Source organism: Magallana gigas, chromosome 6 (assembly GCF_963853765.1).
Source record: "Magallana gigas chromosome 6, xbMagGiga1.1, whole genome shotgun sequence".
Classification (NCBI taxonomy): domain Eukaryota; kingdom Metazoa; phylum Mollusca; class Bivalvia; order Ostreida; family Ostreidae; genus Magallana; species Magallana gigas.
In genome coordinates, this window is record NC_088858.1 from 52,744,779 (window position 1) to 52,767,290 (window position 22,512).

A 22,512-nucleotide genomic window follows, 5' to 3' on the forward strand; every position below is an offset into this window, starting at 1 on the left:
TGTATTCCATTCTTTATACATGAAAACAAACCCCAATACTGGTACTAAATTTCTTTATTTTGTAGTAAATTTAAAAAGTTTTCGCTTATTAAGCTTAGATATACATTTTATAACCATTATAACATTATCTTTATAAAATAAATTCTGATGTGTCAATTTCTGTATCTTCCATTCACAAGAGCGTATAATATATGTTCGAGGGTCAATAAAAAAATACGAAGACAATGTGGCTGTCTATCATATATTTTTCATGAAAGTCATACTTAACAGATTAATCTGTGCACCAACACCTATGTTATTGATATGCGAAGTTTTATTCCATTTGATAAAACGGTATTTTTGTTACCCCTTTTTAAAAACAACATGTTTTGTCACCACGGCGCACGGTAACGTTCATAACATGACGTCAAGATTAAACACGCACAGTTTATAGATATACCCCATCTTTATATCACGCTTAGTATCTTGTACCTTGCTCATTACAATTTAAAATGGCACTGAACCACTTAACATCTTATTTGCACACATGTGTTCTAGAATCATAAGTTAGTTCTTCAAAGTTTTCATTTTCTTACCGTGTATATCTTAGTTCACAATAAGGATAACCCTGAACGTCGGTTGACGTTACTTCTTTTTTGACCAAATATTTACAGATATTCTACTCTTTTTCGGACTGTTTTATATTCAGAATACAATGACCACCACCCCCACAAAATTTATTACAGTTAAACACAAACTTGCAAATAATTGTTGACTTATTTTATGCACCATTGAGCATTTTCACAGCTTGTATCGGTTTTTTCCTGAGTTAAATCCATTTTGTTTGTACTTTTCGTTGCGCCGTGACGTCCGGCGACGTCGATGTTTTTAGTCAATTCTAAAGAGGACTACCTGTCTTTAATTACTAATATCTGTTCGACAAAACAATATATCCCGTCATTCTTTGGTACATATTATGACTATATTAAATTTGAAGTTTCAATATTAATGTGGCTTTAAGCCCAATTTATAGAGATATTACTTTCAACATTATATGGTTTATTGTTGACATAAGACAAATTTTGACCGTGCGCCGTGACCTCATTTTTGCAGGATTAGATTCTAAATAATTCTTAGAAATAAACAAATATATGAACTTTTTTTCTTGCAAATTGTTTGAAACTATTGCTAAATTATGTCTACCAAATTTAGTAATGATATGACGTTAAGTAACATAGCTATGACAAAAGTCTTCGTATTTTTTGATTGACCCTCGTAATCATTACGTTATTGGTCATGTTTTATCTGTTAACTCGCGCCAGTCACCTCGACGTGATCCAACTCTCTGGAACAATCACCGTTACATGTGTATAATAATTATGAATATGATATCATCATCATTTTCCTCAAAAAAATGCAGATAAACGTGAGAAAATATAACAACTGAGAGTTCATATAGCCACAATAACTTTTATTATAGAATACGTTTTGGAACCCCAAGAAGACGCTTGTAAAATATGTCATAAAAAGGAATATGTCAGGAGATAAAAAGAAAACAAACAGATTAGATAATTTAGAGGCATTTTTATATAAATAGGCAACTTGTTAAACAATAAGAAAATTTAAACATTTTCACAAAATTAAATATAAATCTATTGGACATTTGATTTGTATACTTCGCTCATAACGTGCTCCACACAGCCGGTCCCTAAACAGCATCACATATTTCAAATCACGTAAGTTTTGAGCTGTTTTATTTGATCATAAATGAATTAATACAATGTCGGTAAAGCAATCCTAGTTTATAAATGGAACAGGTCCACTTCCAGGGGTTTTCTGACCCAATGACCGTACCCGTTTTCATCCATAACCGATTCGAACACTCCCTTTGCAGCTGAGTATTCCGTTGCCATGTCTTTTGTTTCTCGATAGGTCCTGTGACCAATATTTTGCTCAATCCGAGAGTAGGATAAAAACAGCGACCTTTTGCAGAGACGGGATGGTGTATTTCTACAAAAGATTTCAAATATTTGAAATCTTTATGAAAATGTATGACATGTTTGACTAAATTTCCATTTAAAAAAACAATGATATCATGTTTCATTTATTTTGCATTTATTTTGCATAATTTCTTTTCCGCCCCATGACATAAGGTAAATCGTCTTAGGATATTGGCCCCTAGTGACAAGTTTTAATGGGACGCCAACTCTACTTGCCCTACATGTACATGTAGACTTGCATTTTAAAAATATACAAAATGCAATGTACATATATTTATAAATCACGTGATCTACCGTGTCGTCATCCCGCGTGTCCCGTCTGTCACTTCTACACTGTTATCCGCCATGTTCCAGTTGACGCTGATTGGGCTGGATCTGTCCACAGAACGAGTGTCGGTAACCCGGGTAACACAGCCAAGTTTTGGGTGCTGGGCCCTGTATTCCTGGGGTAGACCGGTCAGAGGCTGGTCGTCACGATCTACACGGCAACACATTGCACGTGACATGTGCCCGTCATTGAATAACATACCTAGAGATATCCAGATCAGTGATAATTACAGCGATATAGCGTAAACTTAAAACCATGTACAAGCAGGAACGTATATACTAACGTTCTTTGTACAAGCCACTTAAAACGTCACGGTTGTTTCGAGCATTACTATATCTTTCTCCGCCAATAAAGCCGATGTTGATTTAAATTGACAAGAAACTTAAAGAATTAAACAGAACAAAAGTACCACCAAAAAAAAAAAACAACATAAAGGGAAAATGTGATTGAAACAAAGGTTGAACAACCAACCCCAAATATAAAGCTTGAAAATATTATTGGAATATATTATTAAAAAATGTGCATAATGTAATAAGTGTTTGTTGCATACCAAGTGTGATAGAAGAAAGATAAATTGGTTCCAAAAACTGCGACAAAAGCGCCCCCTGTAATCCAAGAACGTTCCAACGACAGATCTTGTCACTACACGACATAGTGCGCAGGCGCTGTCCGCGACGGATGCCGTCAAGTGTCTGGGGGATGTCGTCTGTAGGTATCGTCCCCTCACCTGTCGCACACAAATACATGTCCATGTCATGCTTTTATTTGATTTAGGTTTAGTGAAAATCTACTCACTTTTTTAAAGATCTATGAAGTTACAGGTTGCAAACTTAGGCAGATAAATAGATAGATATTCCCACCGTTCTCAACTTTTGATCTGAGAAGACCATGTTGCCGGTTTCTGAATATTGGAGCATGATTTCTTCCAGTATCTTCGGGGTCTGCACTGTAATAAGTTTGAAAAATTTAAATATAGGGCAAGTCCACCATTACTATGTGTGTATAAATAACAGATAGTAGAGGACTTACCGCGTAAAGACTGCCCCATCACCAAACGGGGCCGTGGAGATATAGAGATGGAAGGACAGATGAGACATAACCTTTAGAGTCCCGGAGGAAGTTTGCATCAGTATCTTACTGCCTCTTCGGGTTTGAGCGCGAGATATTTCTTCGCACATGTACCTATGTTTCAGAGAAATTTAGTTGCATCAGACAAATTGTAATTAATTGTATAATAATACTAGGGAGTTGAGATAGCTAAAAGTAAATGCTTCAGAAGTTCACTTACGTGTTTAACAGTCATACTACGTGTAGCAACAGCAACACAGACTGTAAATTTACTGTATTTCTACACCACTGCCAAACATTCTACCTTTTAAAGCCTCTTTTAGCGATGATTTCGGCATGAGAATCGTTCAGGACGGTGCCTTCTACACAAAGATGGTCTCCCGTGATACAGCGGTTTCCTGTTCAGAGGAAGTTTGAGTTGCATGAATTTTTATTTAGGGAGCTGCCTCATCAACATATAATGTCTAAATACCTTTGCAATTTCGTCATATCTTAATATTGTAAAAATTGATTAAGAGACATATTAAATGTTAAAAAGCTTATAAATTTCACATCCTTCCGCCCAATCTCTCTATATAAAACTCTTCTTCCCAAGAAGATAAATATGATTTGAAATGTAATCGTCCCTCCTAAAATCATGACTACGTATTTCCTCCTTACAGATCAAGTTTTTGCAAAGGTAAAAACAATTCAGAAACTTCATTCTGGTTTAGACTACAGCAAATTATAAATTCAACTTCGCGACATACGTCACGTAACCATGGATACCTGTCCCTAAACTGACCACCGTGAGCTCATCCTCATTATTATCGTATAACAAGATGGAGGCCAGAACCTTCCGCCCAGACAAGTTCTCTTTTTCTGTAGCCACCAAGCTTCTAAATTTCGTCAATGTCTCCACGGCTATCCTATCGCCCCAAGTCTGTATCGTGTGCGGCATCTCTTCAGTTGTTCTCTAATATATACAAATAATTTAATTCTGGTTGTAACGCGCTTTCTGATTGGCTAAAAAATTATTTTATATCGTATAAAGAATGTTGCCTACGTCATAGTACGACTAACGTCAAACACGTATCAATACGCCTGACGTTACGTTTGAATTTTGTATAAGTTAACGTCATTTTAACGGGTTTTTTTATCAACAAGAAGAGTAAGAAAAATTAAATTCTAAGCAATGAATTCACTGTTTATTAGTTTTATACGATATAAAATGGTTTGAAACAGTTTACACTTTTTTATAAACCCTTCGCGGTTTATAAAGCGTAAACTGCCCCAAACCATTTTATATCGTATAAAACTAATAAATAGTGAATTCATTCCTTATATCAATCATTCTTATGAGTACATATTGATTTCCTTATTGTTAGTAATGGCCCAAAAATAAATAAAAACAAAGTGCCGGAAACTTGCAATATTGTCAAGGTTCAGTTTCCGAAAAGTTCAAATATGTTATATATGATTGGCAATTGCAATCGCTGAAAGAGTTTATAACTTCTTTTTTATTGGTGCTTATTACCTGCCATGTAATATCTATTAACTTTATAACAATATCATATAAGAAAACGTAATAATTTCGTTGAATGAACTTTAGGATATTTGAATCTAGTATTAGAATAGAATGATTTTATCATTTTCTCTTAGGATATCAACGTTATAAATTAAGTAAATAATAGTTCAAAAGTATATTTATAATTATGATACTTTTTAAAACATATTTTAAAATCTATATTAACCTAAGAAATATTTACAAAACACAATCACCTGTGAAGACGTCAGGTCGTATTTCCCCATTTTCTTTAAATGTCTCAGAGCTTCCGCTGTGGCGCGATTTTTTGCCTCATTTAAATTTTTCCCAGTGACGGATTTGAATTTCTGACTACCAAGACAGGCGGCCATATAAAACCTAATTGAAACAAAGCGGATGGATTTTACAAAGTCTATACACCTTACATCTATGAAAACATTTATTTGAATAAATCGAATACTGGGATTTTATTCTGACATCAGTATTGTACAAGGGTTGATCCAAAAGTAATGTCTCACTATGCACCGCGCTTCTCAATGACGCGCTACTGTGTAAAATGATATGTCAAAATTTTCCTTATCAAAATTTAAATTTGAATTAAAATTTCTATTAAATTTCGTTGAACACTTAACAAGATATTGGTGTTTATAGCATGATATATGCGTGGCATCGCCGCGTCATGAATTTACATCTTTTTTAAGGTTTGTATATATATGAATAAATTACGTGCTTCAAAATTTAAAAATTCTCCATCAAACAACACAATATTTTAAAACAGATATATTATTAACTTTTTTTAAACGGTTTTGAAAAATTAGGGACAGTTACTTTCCGTTTCGGACATCTACCCAATGCCTTTCGTCTCGAGATCAAGGGATAAAAAGGCTGCACATGCGAATAGTTATACGATGCATTTCTGCTTCGATGAATAGAAATCACTAGAAAATGTACTGGAATTGATATATCAACCTAAAATTGAGAGTGAGTAAAAATGGTACCTTAACGTGGTTCCAATACCTAATAAAAGCATATGTCATGATAATAAATAAATTAGATAGATATAAGACATAATCTGAGTCTCTGAAGGAAAATTAAAGCTGGGTTCTTACGTCAATGTCTATATCATAAAGCTACGTTCATGACTTCTTGAAGAGACCTCGACAAACTGATCGCACATTAAATATTCCAATATACTACTTCATCGATTACAAAAAAATTAATTAGTTATTTATATAAAATTGATAAAAAAAAAAGCGAATTTATATACAGTACTAAATTACGAAATTCTATCAGAACGCCAAAGATCCAGAAATGACGTCGCTAGCGTGCGCCGACTATCGTTACCTCATGCTCTACAAAATATATTATCTTCAGAAATGATTTTCAAAATGCATAAAAATTTTCAGGTCTGAATTGAATTAGGTAGATATCTTAAAGCACGAATTTTTGTCACTTAACGCGGATTTTTCATTATCGGACCTGTGACATTACTTTTGGATGAAACCTCGTATGTTTTTGAAATGAAAAGTTAAAACTCGCGTTAAATCATGGGGCGGTCCTCTGCGTGGGGAAGTTTCAATGACATCACATGTTAAGTGCTGGGACTGCGCATGCTCGTTAAACATCTGAAGAGGATTTCTTCCAGGAGGGCAGATGTCACTGAAGTCGTCGCACCTTGGACTGCTGCCACTGGCTCCTCTAGAACTTCGTAACTTCTGAAATAAACGGAACACGTGGTTTTGATAAAAATTTTGTGATATAAAGATCGGTTAAATAATTGTTTAGTCTATGTTTGGTTAAATAATTGTTTAGTCTATGTTTGGTTAAATAATTGTTTAGTCTATGTTTGGTTAAATAATTGTTCAGTCTATGTTTGGTTAAATAATTGTTCAGTCTATGTTTGGTTAAATAATTGTTCAGTCTATGTTTGGTTAAATAATTGTTCAGTCTATGTTTGGTTAAATAATTGTTTAGTCTACGTTTGGTTAAATAATTGTTTAGTCTACGTTTGGTTAAATAATTGTTTAGTCTACGTTTGGTTAAATAATTGTTTAGTCTATGTTTGGTTAAATAATTGTTTAGTCTATGTTTGGTTAAATAATTGTTTAGTCTATGTTTGGTTAAATAATTGTTCAGTCTATGTTTGGTTAAATAATTGTTTAGTCTATGTTTGGTTAAATACTTGTTTAGTCCATGTTTGGTTAAATAATTATTTAGTCTATGTTTGGTTAAATAATTGTTTAGTCTATGTTTGGTTAAATAATTGTTTAGTCTATGTTTGGTATCAACAGATTACATAATTCTCAAAAATTCAAGGTGCCATTAATCTTGACACAATTCATTTGGTAAATTACAATGATTACAATATGAATTCAAGTTGAACGTTGCTTTTTGTAGATATACAGAGATGTCTCACTGGTTTTGGTATTTTCCCTTCTCTCTGAAGCTGTAGGAGTGCGATGTTTGCAGCCTTTTTGCGTCCCTCCTTTTTGTTTCCGTGTTCAATCATCCGGAACTTTCGATCTCCAAGTTTAGCATACATCCGGAAACTGAAGAGTAAGTTTTTAAATTTGTAACAAAATCAAATCTATTTCAATGTGATTGGCTTTTCTTACAAATATTTCTTCATTTGCTTTCTTTGATTGCGTTTTTTGAGAATGTTACTCACGTGGGACAGTGTGACGGTCCAGTTTGTGAAGCTTGCTCGATCGTTGCTGTGAGTCCCAGAGACTGCGCATGCTCCATTAAAGCACTCATTGGGTCTTTATCCGGAATAGCCAACGTCTCCTCAGCATCTTGAGAGCCCTACCCAATTATACATAAATTTTTGTTGGATTTATCTTATACTTGTAATTTTCATTTTTTTTAAAAGAAATCTTCTGTTAGTTTATGTTGCAATCTATTCATTATTCGTCCGTGTGTCTGTTTTATTTTTGACGGACCTGGGCGGCGGCGGTCTCCAGTCTCAGGGCCTTGTCTGCTGCCTTGGTCTGGGCCTCTTTCTTGTTCGGACCTTCCGCCTGACAGATGAGGCTGTCTCCAAGGCGCGCGTACGCTACAAACCTTTTCATTAGCAAAATTAAGTTATTTTAAAAGTCATATTGCAAGATGGTTAACTTATGTTTTAAAATATTCATCTATATCAACATAGTTTTAAATATTATATACATGATTTGCAACGTAATTATTTTTGCAAAGTTCATCGTTCAAATGTATAGACAAGTATGTATCTTCTGTGCAACAATAAAACTAGTATATACTCTGAACATTGAAAAAAATATATATGTATGTGCATTATGCTTGATTTTCTTTTAAAATGAAGTTTACAGAAACATTGTTAACGTTGATACCGAATTACAATGAATAAAGACATGTAGCATATCATAAAGTACTTAGTCTTTTGATTCACTTTACGGATTTTCAACAAGATTAATACTGTCTTTTTAATTTCAATGCTTTGTAATTTTGTTTATCAGTGTATATATATATATATATATATATAAAAAATGGCAATTTTTTTTTTATTTGATGTGTTGGTGTTATCGCTGAAATCGCGTGTCCGATACTAATACAAAATATTAATCACTTGAACAGCAAATTTTGGCTTGAATATTCTACAAAAAAATATGTTTATTACATTGGGTTTCCGGATAATAGCGGACCATCTTTCTTCGCTTGACATTCAAGCGTTGGTTTCTTTCCGATCTTCTGGCCATATTCCATGAACGCACTAATGGCGTTCTTCTGCAAACCTCCGTTAGCTGAAACAGATTTTGCAAGTCAATGGTATAGCACTAATATCGATTCCAGCATTCATTTCAATGTCCTAATTGAAAGTTCATATATTTATTAATAGTTTGCCTTTCCGCGCACTTAATATAAAAGCTTAGGGGAATATCAATACGGTAAAATATATTTTAAGCGTTTTTACCATGTAAATTCTGAAGCTGATAACCATTTTAACAAGACCTTGGACTTTGGGTAGGACGTTACTATCTATTTTTGTATCAAAACAAGTTAAAAATGACGCTGGTTTCGAGAGAAATATGCATAGATTGCGTAGTCCTAGCTCAAAGGCCAGGTGGGTTTTTTTTTATTTAAAAGAGCCATTACTGACTTTAATAATTCATTTCACACATACTTTTTGTGTTTAGAACAAACTTTACTCATGACATTGAACTTTGAACATTGAATCCCTGAGTAAACAAGATCCTTTACTTCTAAAAATCCAATTTTCGTCGCAATGAAATTATTTAGCAGCTTTTAATAGATTAATAACTCAAATTTAACGCAAGTTGTCTGATTGGTGGTTCTGATCACGGAAGATACAATCCCAGATAACTTCAAAGCTTACCTGAAAATATTTTATTACATGTATTTTAAACTATTGTTCTATAAATTGCAACCAAAGTGGTGATGAGGAAAATCTATTTATGTGAGAAATACAGTGTGCATGGCAAAGCTATTTGAGCCAACTTTCTCTTTTAGGAAACCGGAAGTACTGGTGATTTTCCTGTTTGTTTTCTATTAATCCCATTAACTTCCACATCCAAAAGAGAATGCTTTTATTCGTTGCATTTGATTCCAATTACTTCGTCAGTTCTTTTGCTAGAATATTTACTTATATATCGCTGCCATGCTGTGTCATCTCAAAAATAAATAATGTCTAAATCTAGTTTATTATGTTGTTTCCTGACATGGTTTACTCTATAAACGCCCGAATTTCCGACAACATTTGGGACTGCATTCACATATACAACAATTTTCTTGAACTACAGTGTAATGCTGTGTATTTCATTAAAACAATTCAAACGTTTTTAAGCGGAAAAATAATCGTGAGGGGAAAAAAGGGGAAAATTCAAGTTGATTCTTCAATTTAAAAGATATATACAGTCATGTACTTACAATTCTGTATAATCTTGAATTAGTCGTTATTTTGATCAGAGAGTAAGATTTTACTTTGTCTGATCTTTTCAATTACCGATTTTTCGTCAATTCACGTTCTCATTTCGTTGTTGATTTTTGTTTGTTTGTTTGTTGGTTTTTTTTTTGGTTTTTTTTTGGTTGTTTTTTTTTTGTTTGTTTGTTTTTTTTTTTTGTTTGCTTGATTTTTTTGGGGGTGTTTTTCCCTTGAGACTGTCAGTCTTATAGATGACCAGTTTTTTAAAAAGTAAGGAAGTTAAGATTGGAGAACAGCGAGATATTTGAATATTATGAGTGGTTTATTGAACCAAGATTCCATATATTACGGAAGCTGTAAGATTACGGAAGGTGTGGGTTTTATTTAGAATTAGTTTCCTTATATTCTGCTGGATTCTTATATGCCCTGGCATTTTCGCGATTAAAAATTAGAACTAAGTAACTTAGTACCGGTTTTCTGTCACCAGCTGCTTTTGTCACTGAATTCTCTGATGCTCACACACACGTAACAATTTGCTTTTTGAGCTTAAGGCCAACACCTGTATGTAAACAAATAGCACATAACGACAATCCTATCTCCAGGCGTCTCCTACAGAATTCCTCAACCCCCTCCCAAAACTCTTATCAATTACCATAGATACGCACTTTGTTACTCATTGTTACATAGAAACTTATAAAACCGATTATACATGTGTTTTTGTATTTTGAAATTATATTGAAGAATGAATTGAGAAATATTTATCATTTTCAGTAACTAAACTAAAGTTATGATGCATAATACCCCGGTAGTATCCTCTTGCATGACGACCGAGAAATATAGTCAGGAATTGAAGACAGTAATTCTGATTGAAATAAATTGACATTGTTTGCTGCAGATATACCATTTAATGGATTAAAAAAAATCTTTACCGTTAATCAGTTACATAACTATTTTTTTTTTAAATAAGTTTACTAAGAAAAAATTGAAACGATACTATAGATATAGTTATAATTTCAGATTACCAATCACTTTACTTGTGATTTTAGTATAAGTACTCTTAAACATATATAATATATTAAAAATTTTTTACTTTACCCATACTAATTCTTCTTTTTAGTTAACACTGTGTTGGATTTTTTGACCTATCAAGTGCTATATATATGGCGAACATGTACTTCCGTCTATGATGACGTATGAACGAAAATACCCAACCATTTCATTGGTTAAAGGTACTTGGCATGATGCATTGGCTTGGAACCCAATTTTCTGAAATTGTGTCGGTGCTTAATTATTTAAAATCGCCATTCCGGGAATATAGGGTGTTATCATTCTGAAGTTCTTAGATCCTCTCTATCTTTCTTTCTCTTTCTCCAACGAATTATAAAAAAAATACACGGGCGGAAATTTTATTATATTAGTTGAGTTTCATCATTAATGTTGACAAGATTAGAATGTTAGTTTGTGTGTGTGTGTTTGTTTGTTGTAGAGGAGGTGGTATTTAATTTAGCATTTATATCAACGATCGATTCGAGAAATTCCTTCTTTATGCCGTGCATGAGGCATTTGGGGTCTAAGCCTAAGGTGTACGGAGATCAACTGTGATTCAGCGACAAAAAAGTATGTTGCAATTCACGCACAATATCACCATGATCATAGTCACCTGGGACGTGATAGAAAGACTTGTATGCTGATCAGATTTAAAATGACCTGTATTGTATACATGTTTGTTTATTTTATCAATGTGATAGCTTATCTTCAACAGTTGTAAATGTATTACACATATAGGATTTCGAGTAGCAGAATAACTTGAAATATTACAAGGTTATTATTTTTTAGCGATTATGAAACATGATAAAATACTGCAGTATATATCATTCACACGTCGTAATAATTTTAATTATTTTAAACGGTCATTATATTTCTATCATTAGTTCAACCCAATTTACTTATCTATTCCAATATGGAGGAAGCAATATTAATGTATAAGCATAAACATAACTCCTATTGTAAGCGTGATTTTAGATTAAAGCCCATTAAGCGGAAAATAAAACAAAACGAAAACAAAAGAATCATATCTATTCTTAACCCTCCAAAAAGAAAATAAAAAAGTCTGCATAGATAAAATACTCTCTCTCTCTCTCTCTCTCTCTCTCTCTCTCTCTCTCTCTCTCTCTCTCTCTCTCTCTCTCTCTCTCTCTCTCCCACATATTTACATGCACTTGCATTTTGCATTATCAGGTGCGCGGTACATGTATACAGACAAAACTATGATAGGATAGGATGCAGATGGGTAACCTCACCTTGCATTACTTTTGTTTTTATTTCCACGACCTGATGATCATCAACTTTTTATTCCTTGTTCCTTGTGACTTTCCAACTACAACCAACGTGAACTTACTATAGTACACTATTTAATTATACATGATGTATAACGTTATTCATGACCAAACAGACTTTAAAACTCAGAGTCTCCTATGCAAGTATGATATATTAGAAGTTTATTTGTACATGAAGCTTGATTGATTAGCATAATTTGTTTTCAATGATTTAAAACCAAGTTAATTAACAATAATTCATATGTTCACTGATAAAAATAAGTTTGGAAAAAAATCCGGAATCTGTAAGTTTACCCAGAGGTCTAATATTAGTGAGCGTTTGATAATTTCTTGTGGTACAAGCTGAAAACACACATCGTCACATGTGTCAAAAATGGATGTTGTGGCAGCTATTGGCGGGTTTACAAGTATTTATGCAAGTCTGAACAGTGATCAATCTCTTGAGTTTTTAAACTGGGTGAAAGAAAATATAAACGGTGAGATTACCCTTCTCTCTGAAAACATTTAACGTTAATAGGCTATTGATTACACTAAATTACAGATCTCCGAGAGCACTGGAACTGCTGAATGTGTGGATTTGACTTTTTAGAGTGCCATTGCTGTTTTTTGTTAATTACTGTTTTGATAACCAGCCTTTGCTCTGGATTTATGTGACTTATACCTATATCTGTTATTAAAAAGTTACAAAAGCACACATGTTCATGAAGCTTTAACAGATTGGGACCAATCATTCATTCATTCAATATTTTATTCCTGTTTTCAGAGAGTACATGAGATGTATGTTATTGAACAAAATCAAACATGCATATTATACAACAATTATGAAATATTTATAAAGAGATACAAAAATATATATACTTATTTTAACAAGCGTGAAAATGTGAGTATTATGATTGAAAGGTGAAATGTATCGTGCTAAATAATTTCAATGAGGTGGTTACAGAAAAAAAATTACAACAATAGTAATAAATATAATATATATGCACAGGACTACTGTGTATTATTTTTTATAAATCCGCATTAATGTACGTGTATCAAATGCAATAACTTTTGATTAAATAGTTTTTCTTTATATCTATAGCTTTTAAGATTGATCCCCAAGAAGTTTAATTTGGATATAATGAGGGATCAATCTCCATAATAGTACCGGTTACAGAAAAAGTTGTTCAGCAAATTTTAAAGTTGTTACATTTCATTTATTCTAATGCGGATTTATATCAAATATTTAAAAAAAAATATATTTTTGGCACTTTAAATTGATATCCCATATGGACTATTATATCCCATTTGGGCGTTTGATCCCAACCTGTTTAATTAAAATTCAGAAACAAAGTAATATGACTTTTTATATATTTAATGAACCGGTCTCATAAAGTCCATTGATTTTATAATTCCACAGACCTCATCGATAAACAGATAAAATCCACAGGCCATAACAGTGATGTCATGTTGGAGTCAATTCGAGAAGATGTCCGCTCTCTTCTCCCTCTGAACGGAGTCACAGAGACAGAGAAAATATGCACTCCTTCTGTTGGTCCGGTGAGTAACTACTCTTAGAGATATCATAAAGAGAAAAAAATGTAAGAATACGTTGTAGAGTTAATCTCTGTTAGATTTGTCGAGCACAAAAAATTTCCAATAAAAATTTTTAGTCTGGACAAATCTTGCTGAGATTATGTAGAGTTTGTCCTGTAGTGATGAAGGTAAAGAGAGAGAGAGATTGGATCTCCTGCAGTAGCACTTCTCAAAAGTTTAATGACCGTAAAGTTAAGTTCAGAGCATTTCAAAATAAAAGTGAACGTTTAAGGTTCAAGGTCAAATCATATTGTTCAGTGTGATCACAATTTAGGAAATCACACAGTTATTGATAATGAACACATTTATCTTTCACATTCATGCCTTTTTAACTAATTTTTTGGGGGAAAATATGTTTAATACCCTTTATACATGAACATAGCATATGGAACCTAAATACACAATTATGACATTATACATATGAAAAATATTATTTATATCAAGCATCTTTGCATTTCCAATAGTTTGATCCCTTCTTTAATAGAATTCAAATGTGTTAGCTATAAACAGTTTTAAAATAAAGTGAAAAATGGCTTACTGGTCCAAAACAGTGAATTTGAAAGGGTTATATATATAGTTATATCTTTTCTTTTTTTTAAGTTGTTTTCATTATTAGATATTTATTTTTTATTTTTTAGAATGCAGATTGTGATAAACTCACAACTGAACATATAGATGCCTTCTGTTTTAATGATGATGACATTGATGACTTGTGTGATGAAGGACAGATGAGCAGAAACTACTGCTCAGACTGCGGATCTAGAAATGTCCGACCTTTAAGTATGCTGACCCCAAAATTAAGTTGTGGTTTGCTTTAGTTTTAGATAGATATATATATTATGAAATTTTAATTGCTGTTAAAAGTTAAGTTAATACTAACTAGATGTTTAATGATCTATTCATTAAGATATAAAGACAGTCCAAGAGGGGCTCAATTCATATTATTCAAGATGTGCCTAAAATATTTGATATCTCCAAAATTGTTTAAGTAGTTAAAAGCAAAACTAAGCAAAAAGGAGAATGTATAAAATAAGGATGGTTTGCTTTTCTTTTTGACAATTTCTCCCTAACAAATGTGTGTGGATATTTAAAAATGTTAAAATTAACTTTGAACAGCTTAAATTGGAAAGTGAAAATCTGGCTCTCTTGTCTTTATTAATTTACATATCGTTAAAACAAACTTATTGCAAGGAGAGCCATTTAAAAAGGTTTGAATTCAGCTAACTTGTTAACATGAAAGCATATTATTGTACGGTATATATTTACAACTTATTTTTAACATATTAATGATCATAAAGAGTATATAAAAAGTAACTAATTTTTTTTTTAAGTACAACAGTATGTTAGATTTAAGAAATAGCCAAGACGTCTTACTGGTGTATGGGAATTTGAGTCTGACACCATCATGATTATTTCATGCAATCCCGTGATTTTTCAGGTTGCAGAAGGTTTTGACCAATTAATAGACTGGTTAGAACTTGGCCATGTAGGTTTTAGCCTTGTTAGTTTTTATAGGTTTATGAACCACAATTGTTTTTTGGTTTTTTGGTTTTTTTAAGAAATAGAAGGGATATTACTGAGTACTTGGTACATGTAGATGTAAATACTTGTATGACTGACACTTTGTTTGTTTGTAGTTGACCTTTGATGTGTTGATTTCTTTGCTTTTTCAGCCTTTATAACCCACTCGGCCTCTGTGAAGGAGATAAAGTACATATTCCAACACTTACTGGGGGACCTCAGGGGCAAATCAGTGGTGGATGTGGGGTCCAGAACAGGGGCCATTCTTTATGGGGTATGTTCAATAAGAGGGTTATTTGCATTTGTTGGTATTTTATTGTAATAAGGATTTAATCTTATCTGACTCAGTACACTATAGTACTTATTATCTGTTAGTACCTTTTTAGCTCACCTGAGCTGAAAGATCAAGTGAGCTTTTCTGATCACCTTTTGTCCGTCGTCCGTCTGTCCGTCCGTCCGTCTGTCCGTCTGTCCGTCTGTCTGTCTGTAAACTTTTTACATTTTAAACTTCTTCTCTAAAACCGCTTATCCAATTTCAACCAAATTTGGCACAAAGCATCCTTATGGGAGGGCGAATATAAATTGCAGAAATAAAAGTCCGATCTGTATTCAAAGCGGAGAAAACCTTGAAATTGTAGAAAAAGGGGGGTGCATTTTTAAAAATCTTCTTCTCAAGAACTACCGAGGCAAATTCAACGTAGTTCAGCATAAATTATCCTTATGGGAAGGAAAATATAAATTGCAAAAATTAAGTGGTAATTCTGTTTCAAATCTGAGTTATTACGAAAATGATAATAAAGGAAAGGCGTGTTTCAATCAGTTTAATAGGTTCGGGTTCGGCATACAATAAAATGGGTAGACAAGACTTGGCCTGGGTAAAACAAAATATTAGCAGTTATTAATCTGCCAATCTCATTAAAATTTCAGGATATTTGATGGACTAGTATATTTGTATTCGCTGTAAATATTGCTGCAAAATAATGCGGCATTGGAATTGACGATTGCCGATCTGCCCCGGCTTTTATTTTGCCACGGCCCGGGTTTGCATACCCATTTTACCAAGACTCGTATTCCATACTTCTAAAACGAGGTTCTTTGTTTAAAGCAGCCATGACATTATACGAAAAAGGTTCGATCTGACTATGATGAATTTGCTTGTTGTGCAACAGTTCGCGTATGAAGGGAAATTTTGAAACATGCAAAATATATTGGTGCCGATTTTGTGAAATAAATTGAGGCTAGATATTTCAATGCGTTGACAGTTTTCACACATGACGTTGGTGCTAGCTTGTTCTAATTTTCGTTTCGTTTTCATTATTTATGCTTTGTTACCTGGAAACTATCGTCTGTATTTCGTGATTTTTACGTATTAAATCAAAGAGAATTCGTTAAATCAAACAGTTAACTGTTTACCTGCGCAAATTAAGCAAAATCTGATGTAGGGGTAGGTGCCTACTGAAATACAATTCATTCTATCGGTAATTCGGCATTATCTTTTGCGTAATGGCAGATTAATGCAATAGGTTTTGTTGAGATGCTCGGCATTTTCTCGAGTTTATTCAGTTTAAATAGAGTTTGATATCGCTGACGGAAATATGTAGGTATATACATGTAATATATATATGAATAATTTCGAAAAAATAAATTGTGTTCTTTATTTGTTATACATGTAGTGCATGTTTCTTGTGTTTAATTGTTTACAGTTTCTATTTACTAACCATATTTGAGTGTTAAGCTTCGAATTATAAGCAAGATACAAAGATTTGCTCACAATTCTATGTTTGTACACATATCTTAAAAACTAAAGATTAAAAAAGTAACAAATTTGTCAATATTTATTAAGAAAATTTTCAAAGTCTGTTCTTCCAGAAACCAACGTATTGTAAACTTAACCTTTTTAGCTCACCTGAGGGTGGGGCCACAATGGGGGGGTCGAAGTTTAACAAATGAATATATAGAGTAAATCTTTAAAAATCTTCTTCTCAGAAACTAATCAGCCAGGAAAGCTAAAACTTGTGTGAAAGCATCATCAGGTAATGTAGATTCAAATTTGTACAAAGTCATGACCCCCGGGGGTAGGGTGGGGCCACAATGGGAGATTGAAGTTTAACATAGGAATATATAGAGTAAATCTTTAAAAATCTTCTTCTCAGAAACTAATCGGCCATGAAAGCTGAAACTTGTGTGGAAGCATCCTCAGGTAGTGTAGATTCAAAGTTGTGAAAATAATAACCCCTAGGGGTAGGGTGGGACCACAATGGGGGTCGAATTTTAACATATGATTATATAGAGTAAATCTTTAAAAATCTTCTTCTCAGAAACTAATTAGCCAGGAAAGCTGAAACTTGTGTAGAAGCATCCTCAGGTAGTGTAAATTCAAATTTGTGAAAATCATAACCCTGGGGGTAGGTTTGGGCCACAATGGGAGGTCGATGTTTTACATAGGAATAAACAGAGTTAATCTTTAAAAATCTTTCTCTCAGAAACTAATCAGTCAGGAAAGCTGAAACTTGTGTGAAAGCATCCTCAGGTAGTGTAGATTCAAAGTTGTGAAAATCATGATCCCCAGGGGTAGGGTGGGGCCACAATGGGGGTCAAAGTTTAACAAAGGAATATATAGGGTAAATCTTTAAAAATCTTCTCAGAAACTAATCAGCCAGATGATTCTTTATAATTGTTAAGACTTTGGCCCCAGGACAATTCTTTAGCCTCACGAGAAGGTTCAGAGGTTGATGTACGTTTATATCCCATATATAAACTATTGTTAAGGATCTTTTTGAGAACTGCAATACTCAACATATGATATGACTATAAAATCATCCTGTTAGAAAAGGGACTAATGATTATAAACATAAGAATATCCAGGGGAAAATGGATTTTATTTATACAGGATCTACATGTATTATTGTACAGTGTCCAGATAGTTTGTATTATGACTCCATTAAGCTGATTTTACCATACCTATTGTTCCTCAGGTGAGCGATGTGGCCCATGGGCCTCTTGTTTTGATAATATCATGTTTGATAATACAGTGCAGTGATCCTTAAAACAGCAAACTTTTTATGATATTAAAGTTTTCTATCATAGTCTTTTTGGTTTTTTTATGAACATACATTGTACATATAATTATCTTAAAAAGTTTGTTCAAAATTTTCTTCACTAGGCTTACTTGATGAGTGAGGCAAGCTGTATAGTGGGGGTAGAAATAGATCCCACATTTTGTCAAGTCCAGAACCAAATAGTCACAAAGTACAATCTACAAGACAGAGTTCAGGTAATGTCTGCACAAATATCTACTAGTTTTTATAAGGACTGTAATACTTAATAGGTCAGCATCTGTACAGGTCAGTATCTGTACAGGCCAACAATATTAAACAGATTCACATCTATATAGGCAATATTTAGCTGGTCCAAATCTGTACAAGCATTTTTGAGCAGGCCAACATCTGCAAAAGCAATATTGAACAGGTCAGCATCTGAACAGGTCAACAATATTTCATAGCCCAATAAATAAGGTACAGGTCAACATATGTACAGGTACCCGTCCAACTTCTACACTGGTCAACATCCGTACAAGTCAACTTCTGTACGGAAATATTGTACACTGTACAGGCTGACAATATTGTATACAGGTCAACATCTGCACAGGCAGATTGAACATGTCAACATCTGTATAGGTGAACAATATTGTACAGGTTAACAATATACATGTATTATAGGCCAATAATATTGTACATATCAACATCTATACAAATCAACATACGTACAGGTGAAATTGTACAGATCAACATCTGTACATGTACCGGTAATATTGTACAGGTCAGCACCTGTACATGTAATTTTGTACAGGTCAACACCTGCACAGGCAGTATTGAACATGTCAACATCTGCATAGGTAAACAATATTGTACAGGTGTACAATATATCATCGACCAAAAATATTGTACATGTTAACATCTGTACAGATCAACATATAAAAGGTGAATTTGTACAAATCAACACCCTTACATGTAATATTGTACAGGTCAGCACCTGTATGTGTAATATTGTACAGGTCAACATCTGTACATGTAATATTGTACAGGTCATCATCTATACATGTAATATTGTACAGGTCAACATCTATACATGTAATATTGTACAGGTCAACATCCTTACATGTAATATTGTACAGGTCAGCACCTGTACATGTAATATTGTACAGGTCAGCATCTATACATGTAATATTGTACAGGTCAACATCCTTACATGTAATATTGTACAGGTCAGCACCTGTAAATGTAATATTGTAAAGGTCAGCACCTGTACATGTAATATTGTACAGGTCAACATCTGTACATGTAATATTGTACAGGTCAACATCTGTTCAGGCAATATTTTAGATGTACAGGTCAAAATCTTCACAAGAAGTATAATTGTATATATTTGTTGTTTATATGTATGTCTTGAACTGATTTTAGATAAAGACTTTTAACAGAATGGAACTGTTTTATATCAGAATGTTTGGTTTTAGGTGTACCAGAAAGACATCAAGCATTGTGGTCAACTCATCCAACAAGGTAAGGAAAGTGTGCTGTACAGCTGTTATATCACCGTAAATCCTATAACAATGTTCTGTGTATCAGGAGAAGATGTTGTATTGTTACACTGTATGTAGAAGAAATATACAGTCATCAATATACACTAAGAATTTTTCTTTGAGTAAGTGGAATGTTTCAACGAGGCTATATGACTTAGTTAAACATACCTGCCAACTCATCCACATTTTGTGGGTCACACCTGTAAAAAAACTAATTATCCTTAAGAATCATAGATATTTGAGACTAAGAGTAAACCACCAACCAATAATGTGCAATTCATGGAACCTAGAGTACTAAAAAGTACAACAAAGTACCTTAACTCTTTACTGGTATTTCATTATTACAACAAAGTACCTTAACTCTTTACTGGTATTTCATTATTACAAAAACATACCTTAACTCTTATCTGGTATTTCATTATTACAACAAAGTACCTTAACTCTTTACTGGTATTTCATTATTACAACAAAGTACCTTAACTCTTTACTGGTATTTCTTTATTACAACAAAGTACCTTAACTCTTTACTGGTATTTCATTATTACAACAAAATATCTTAATTTTTTACTGGTATTTCATTATTACAACAAAGTACCTTAACTCTTTACTGGTATTTCATTATTACAACAAAATATCTTAATTTTTTACTGGTATTTCATTATTACAACAAAGTACCTTAACTCTTTACTGGTATTTCATTATTACAACAAAATACCTTAGCTCTTTACTGGTATTTCATTATTACAACAAAGTACCTTAACTCTTTACTGGTATTTCATTATTACAACAAAGTACCTTAACTCTTTACTGGTATTTCATTACTGCAACAAAGTACCTTAACTCTTTACTGGTGTTTCATTATTAAAGCTCTTTGTTTTTGTAACCTAATAGATAGTGAGTGCAAGTTGTTGGAACATACCTTACTTATATTGATTTTGCTTTGTTTGATAGCTGATGTTATTATCCTAAACAATGTATTTGAATTCTTCATGCCACTCGACACACAAAAAAGGTGAAAACATGAGTTACATAGATATGTATATATTTATTTAGTTTTTATTTGTTCTCTCTCTCTCTCTCTCTCTCTCTCTCTCTCTCTCTCTCTCTCTCTCATAAATAATTGTACATGTATTTATGGATAGATATTTGCTAGGCACCATCTTGGTAAATGCAGTCTGATTAAAATCAAACCTTCCACTAGCTCATAAAATAAAGAAGCTAGTGGAGAATGGGGTAAATGAAGTGACCTTTGGGTACACTACCAAAACTCGTGATATACATGGAGGTTCTCTTGTATGTCATGATGGTATATGTATATGACAACACAAAATCAGTTTTATTAACATTTTATACAAGCACATATCAAAAGATATTATTTTCATAGCATGTTTGAACCCCTTTTTGTATTAATGAATCCTTTTCTGATGGCCTTATAGATATAAAAGATCACATTGATAATGCCATTTCATCAATAATGCATTAAAAATGTGATGTCAGTTTACTTTGAAATAAATTAACACCTACTTCATGTTGATGCAAACATGTAAAGAATGTGTTTTAAAATGCAATCAAGAAACTCTTGTCAATTATACGAGACTGAACTGGTAATTGTTTTTGTGTTTTTCAGTATATGGAACTTTCTATACCAGAATGTGAGGAAGAAGGGCTGTTTTATTGTGACTGTACCAAGTATACAGGAATCCCTCGATGCCATTCAGGTATGAATCTAAAAGAATATTTCTATAAAGTACTTATATGCTATAGAAGTAATACCGCCGCAGTTTGTAGGATATCAAGGTTTATTTCCTAGCATCTTTAAATGCTATTGAGGTATACATCTTGACTTATTCTTCACCTTTATTTGAATGAATTTGATATTTGATTGAAATAATATAGACAAAGCAGACATATTTTGGAATTTATTAATAAATGGGTTAGTCACAGATGGTTTTTTCTGCTCAGATTAGTAACATATAACTGATTGGCAGCCATATGTTTTTGCTATTCAATATTTACACAGATCTGTAGTTTATCCTTCATTTCCTTTGTAGCTGCCATTAGACTTGGCTACCTGGTTACAAGAGCTTCCGACAGGGGAGATAACAACCAGAGCAAACCTGTTACTGTACGGTGACAGGGAATCTGAGGACTCAGAGCTAACACAGATACATCTGTACAAAGTCATATGATCTTTTGTTCCTGTATCTCAAAGTTTTAAATATGTCTAAAAATAAAATGATGTTATCAATTGAGATCAATTTCAAGGTTGGTTTTTTAGCTGACTGAGATGAATTCAGGGGGAATCAGCGTTGACCTCAGCATCAGCGTTGGCATCCAGACCTGGTAAAGGTTTTGGTGCAGGTCCTGTAAGTAAATAATCACTTGTTTTACCTTCATAAAACTTGCATGGATGGTGCATATGGACATACTTATTAACTTAAAAGACTTCGATGTTGAATCTGGGCTATGAATTTTGGATGCTGGAGGAAGATAAGTTTTTTGGAGCAGGTTAAAGTTTTTGGAGCAGGTGCCCTTTAATAGCCATATCTAAGTTACTACTGGCCCCAACTTCACCAACTTGCACGACTGGTGCATCTTTGATACCGATGCACCAGATATAGGCTTGATCAATGCTGAATCTGAGCCAAAGGTTTTTTATGCTGGATGAGGTTTAAGTTTTTGGAGCAGGAGCCCTTTGATA

At 33.2% G+C, this 22,512-nt stretch overlaps 2 protein-coding genes across 3 annotated transcripts; one reads left to right on the forward strand and one right to left on the reverse strand.

Annotated features, from left to right (window-relative positions):
* Window positions 1–1,548: 1,548 nt before the first annotated feature.
* Window positions 1,549–12,220, reverse strand: LOC105341503 (double-stranded RNA-specific adenosine deaminase). Of its 2 annotated transcripts, none has more exons than XM_011448062.4 (14): window positions 12,101–12,220; window positions 8,538–8,661; window positions 7,843–7,963; window positions 7,569–7,705; window positions 7,317–7,449; window positions 6,440–6,615; window positions 5,137–5,278; window positions 4,144–4,330; window positions 3,680–3,773; window positions 3,337–3,489; window positions 3,168–3,253; window positions 2,858–3,034; window positions 2,274–2,508; window positions 1,549–1,989 (listed from the first exon to the last, which is right to left on the reverse strand). In XM_011448062.4, the coding sequence occupies exons 1-14, from the start codon at window positions 12,105–12,107 to the stop codon at window positions 1,782–1,784; spliced, it is 1,980 nt and encodes a 659-aa protein (XP_011446364.3). In that variant the 5' UTR covers window positions 12,108–12,220; the 3' UTR covers window positions 1,549–1,781. The 2 variants fall into 2 exon arrangements, with proteins under 2 accessions (XP_011446364.3, XP_065945010.1); XM_066088938.1 differs by lacking the exon at window positions 12,101–12,220 and adding an exon at window positions 10,896–10,969.
* Window positions 12,221–12,465: 245 nt separating this feature from the next.
* On the forward strand, window positions 12,466–22,063 carry LOC105341504 (uncharacterized). The gene is made up of 9 exons (XM_034467170.2): window positions 12,466–12,612; window positions 13,536–13,675; window positions 14,350–14,491; window positions 15,385–15,506; window positions 18,396–18,506; window positions 19,746–19,791; window positions 20,763–20,823; window positions 21,439–21,529; window positions 21,863–22,063. Exons 1-9 carry the CDS (start codon window positions 12,510–12,512, stop codon window positions 21,998–22,000), a joined length of 954 nt encoding a protein of 317 aa, XP_034323061.2. The 5' UTR covers window positions 12,466–12,509; the 3' UTR covers window positions 22,001–22,063.
* Window positions 22,064–22,512: the final 449 nt, after the last annotated feature.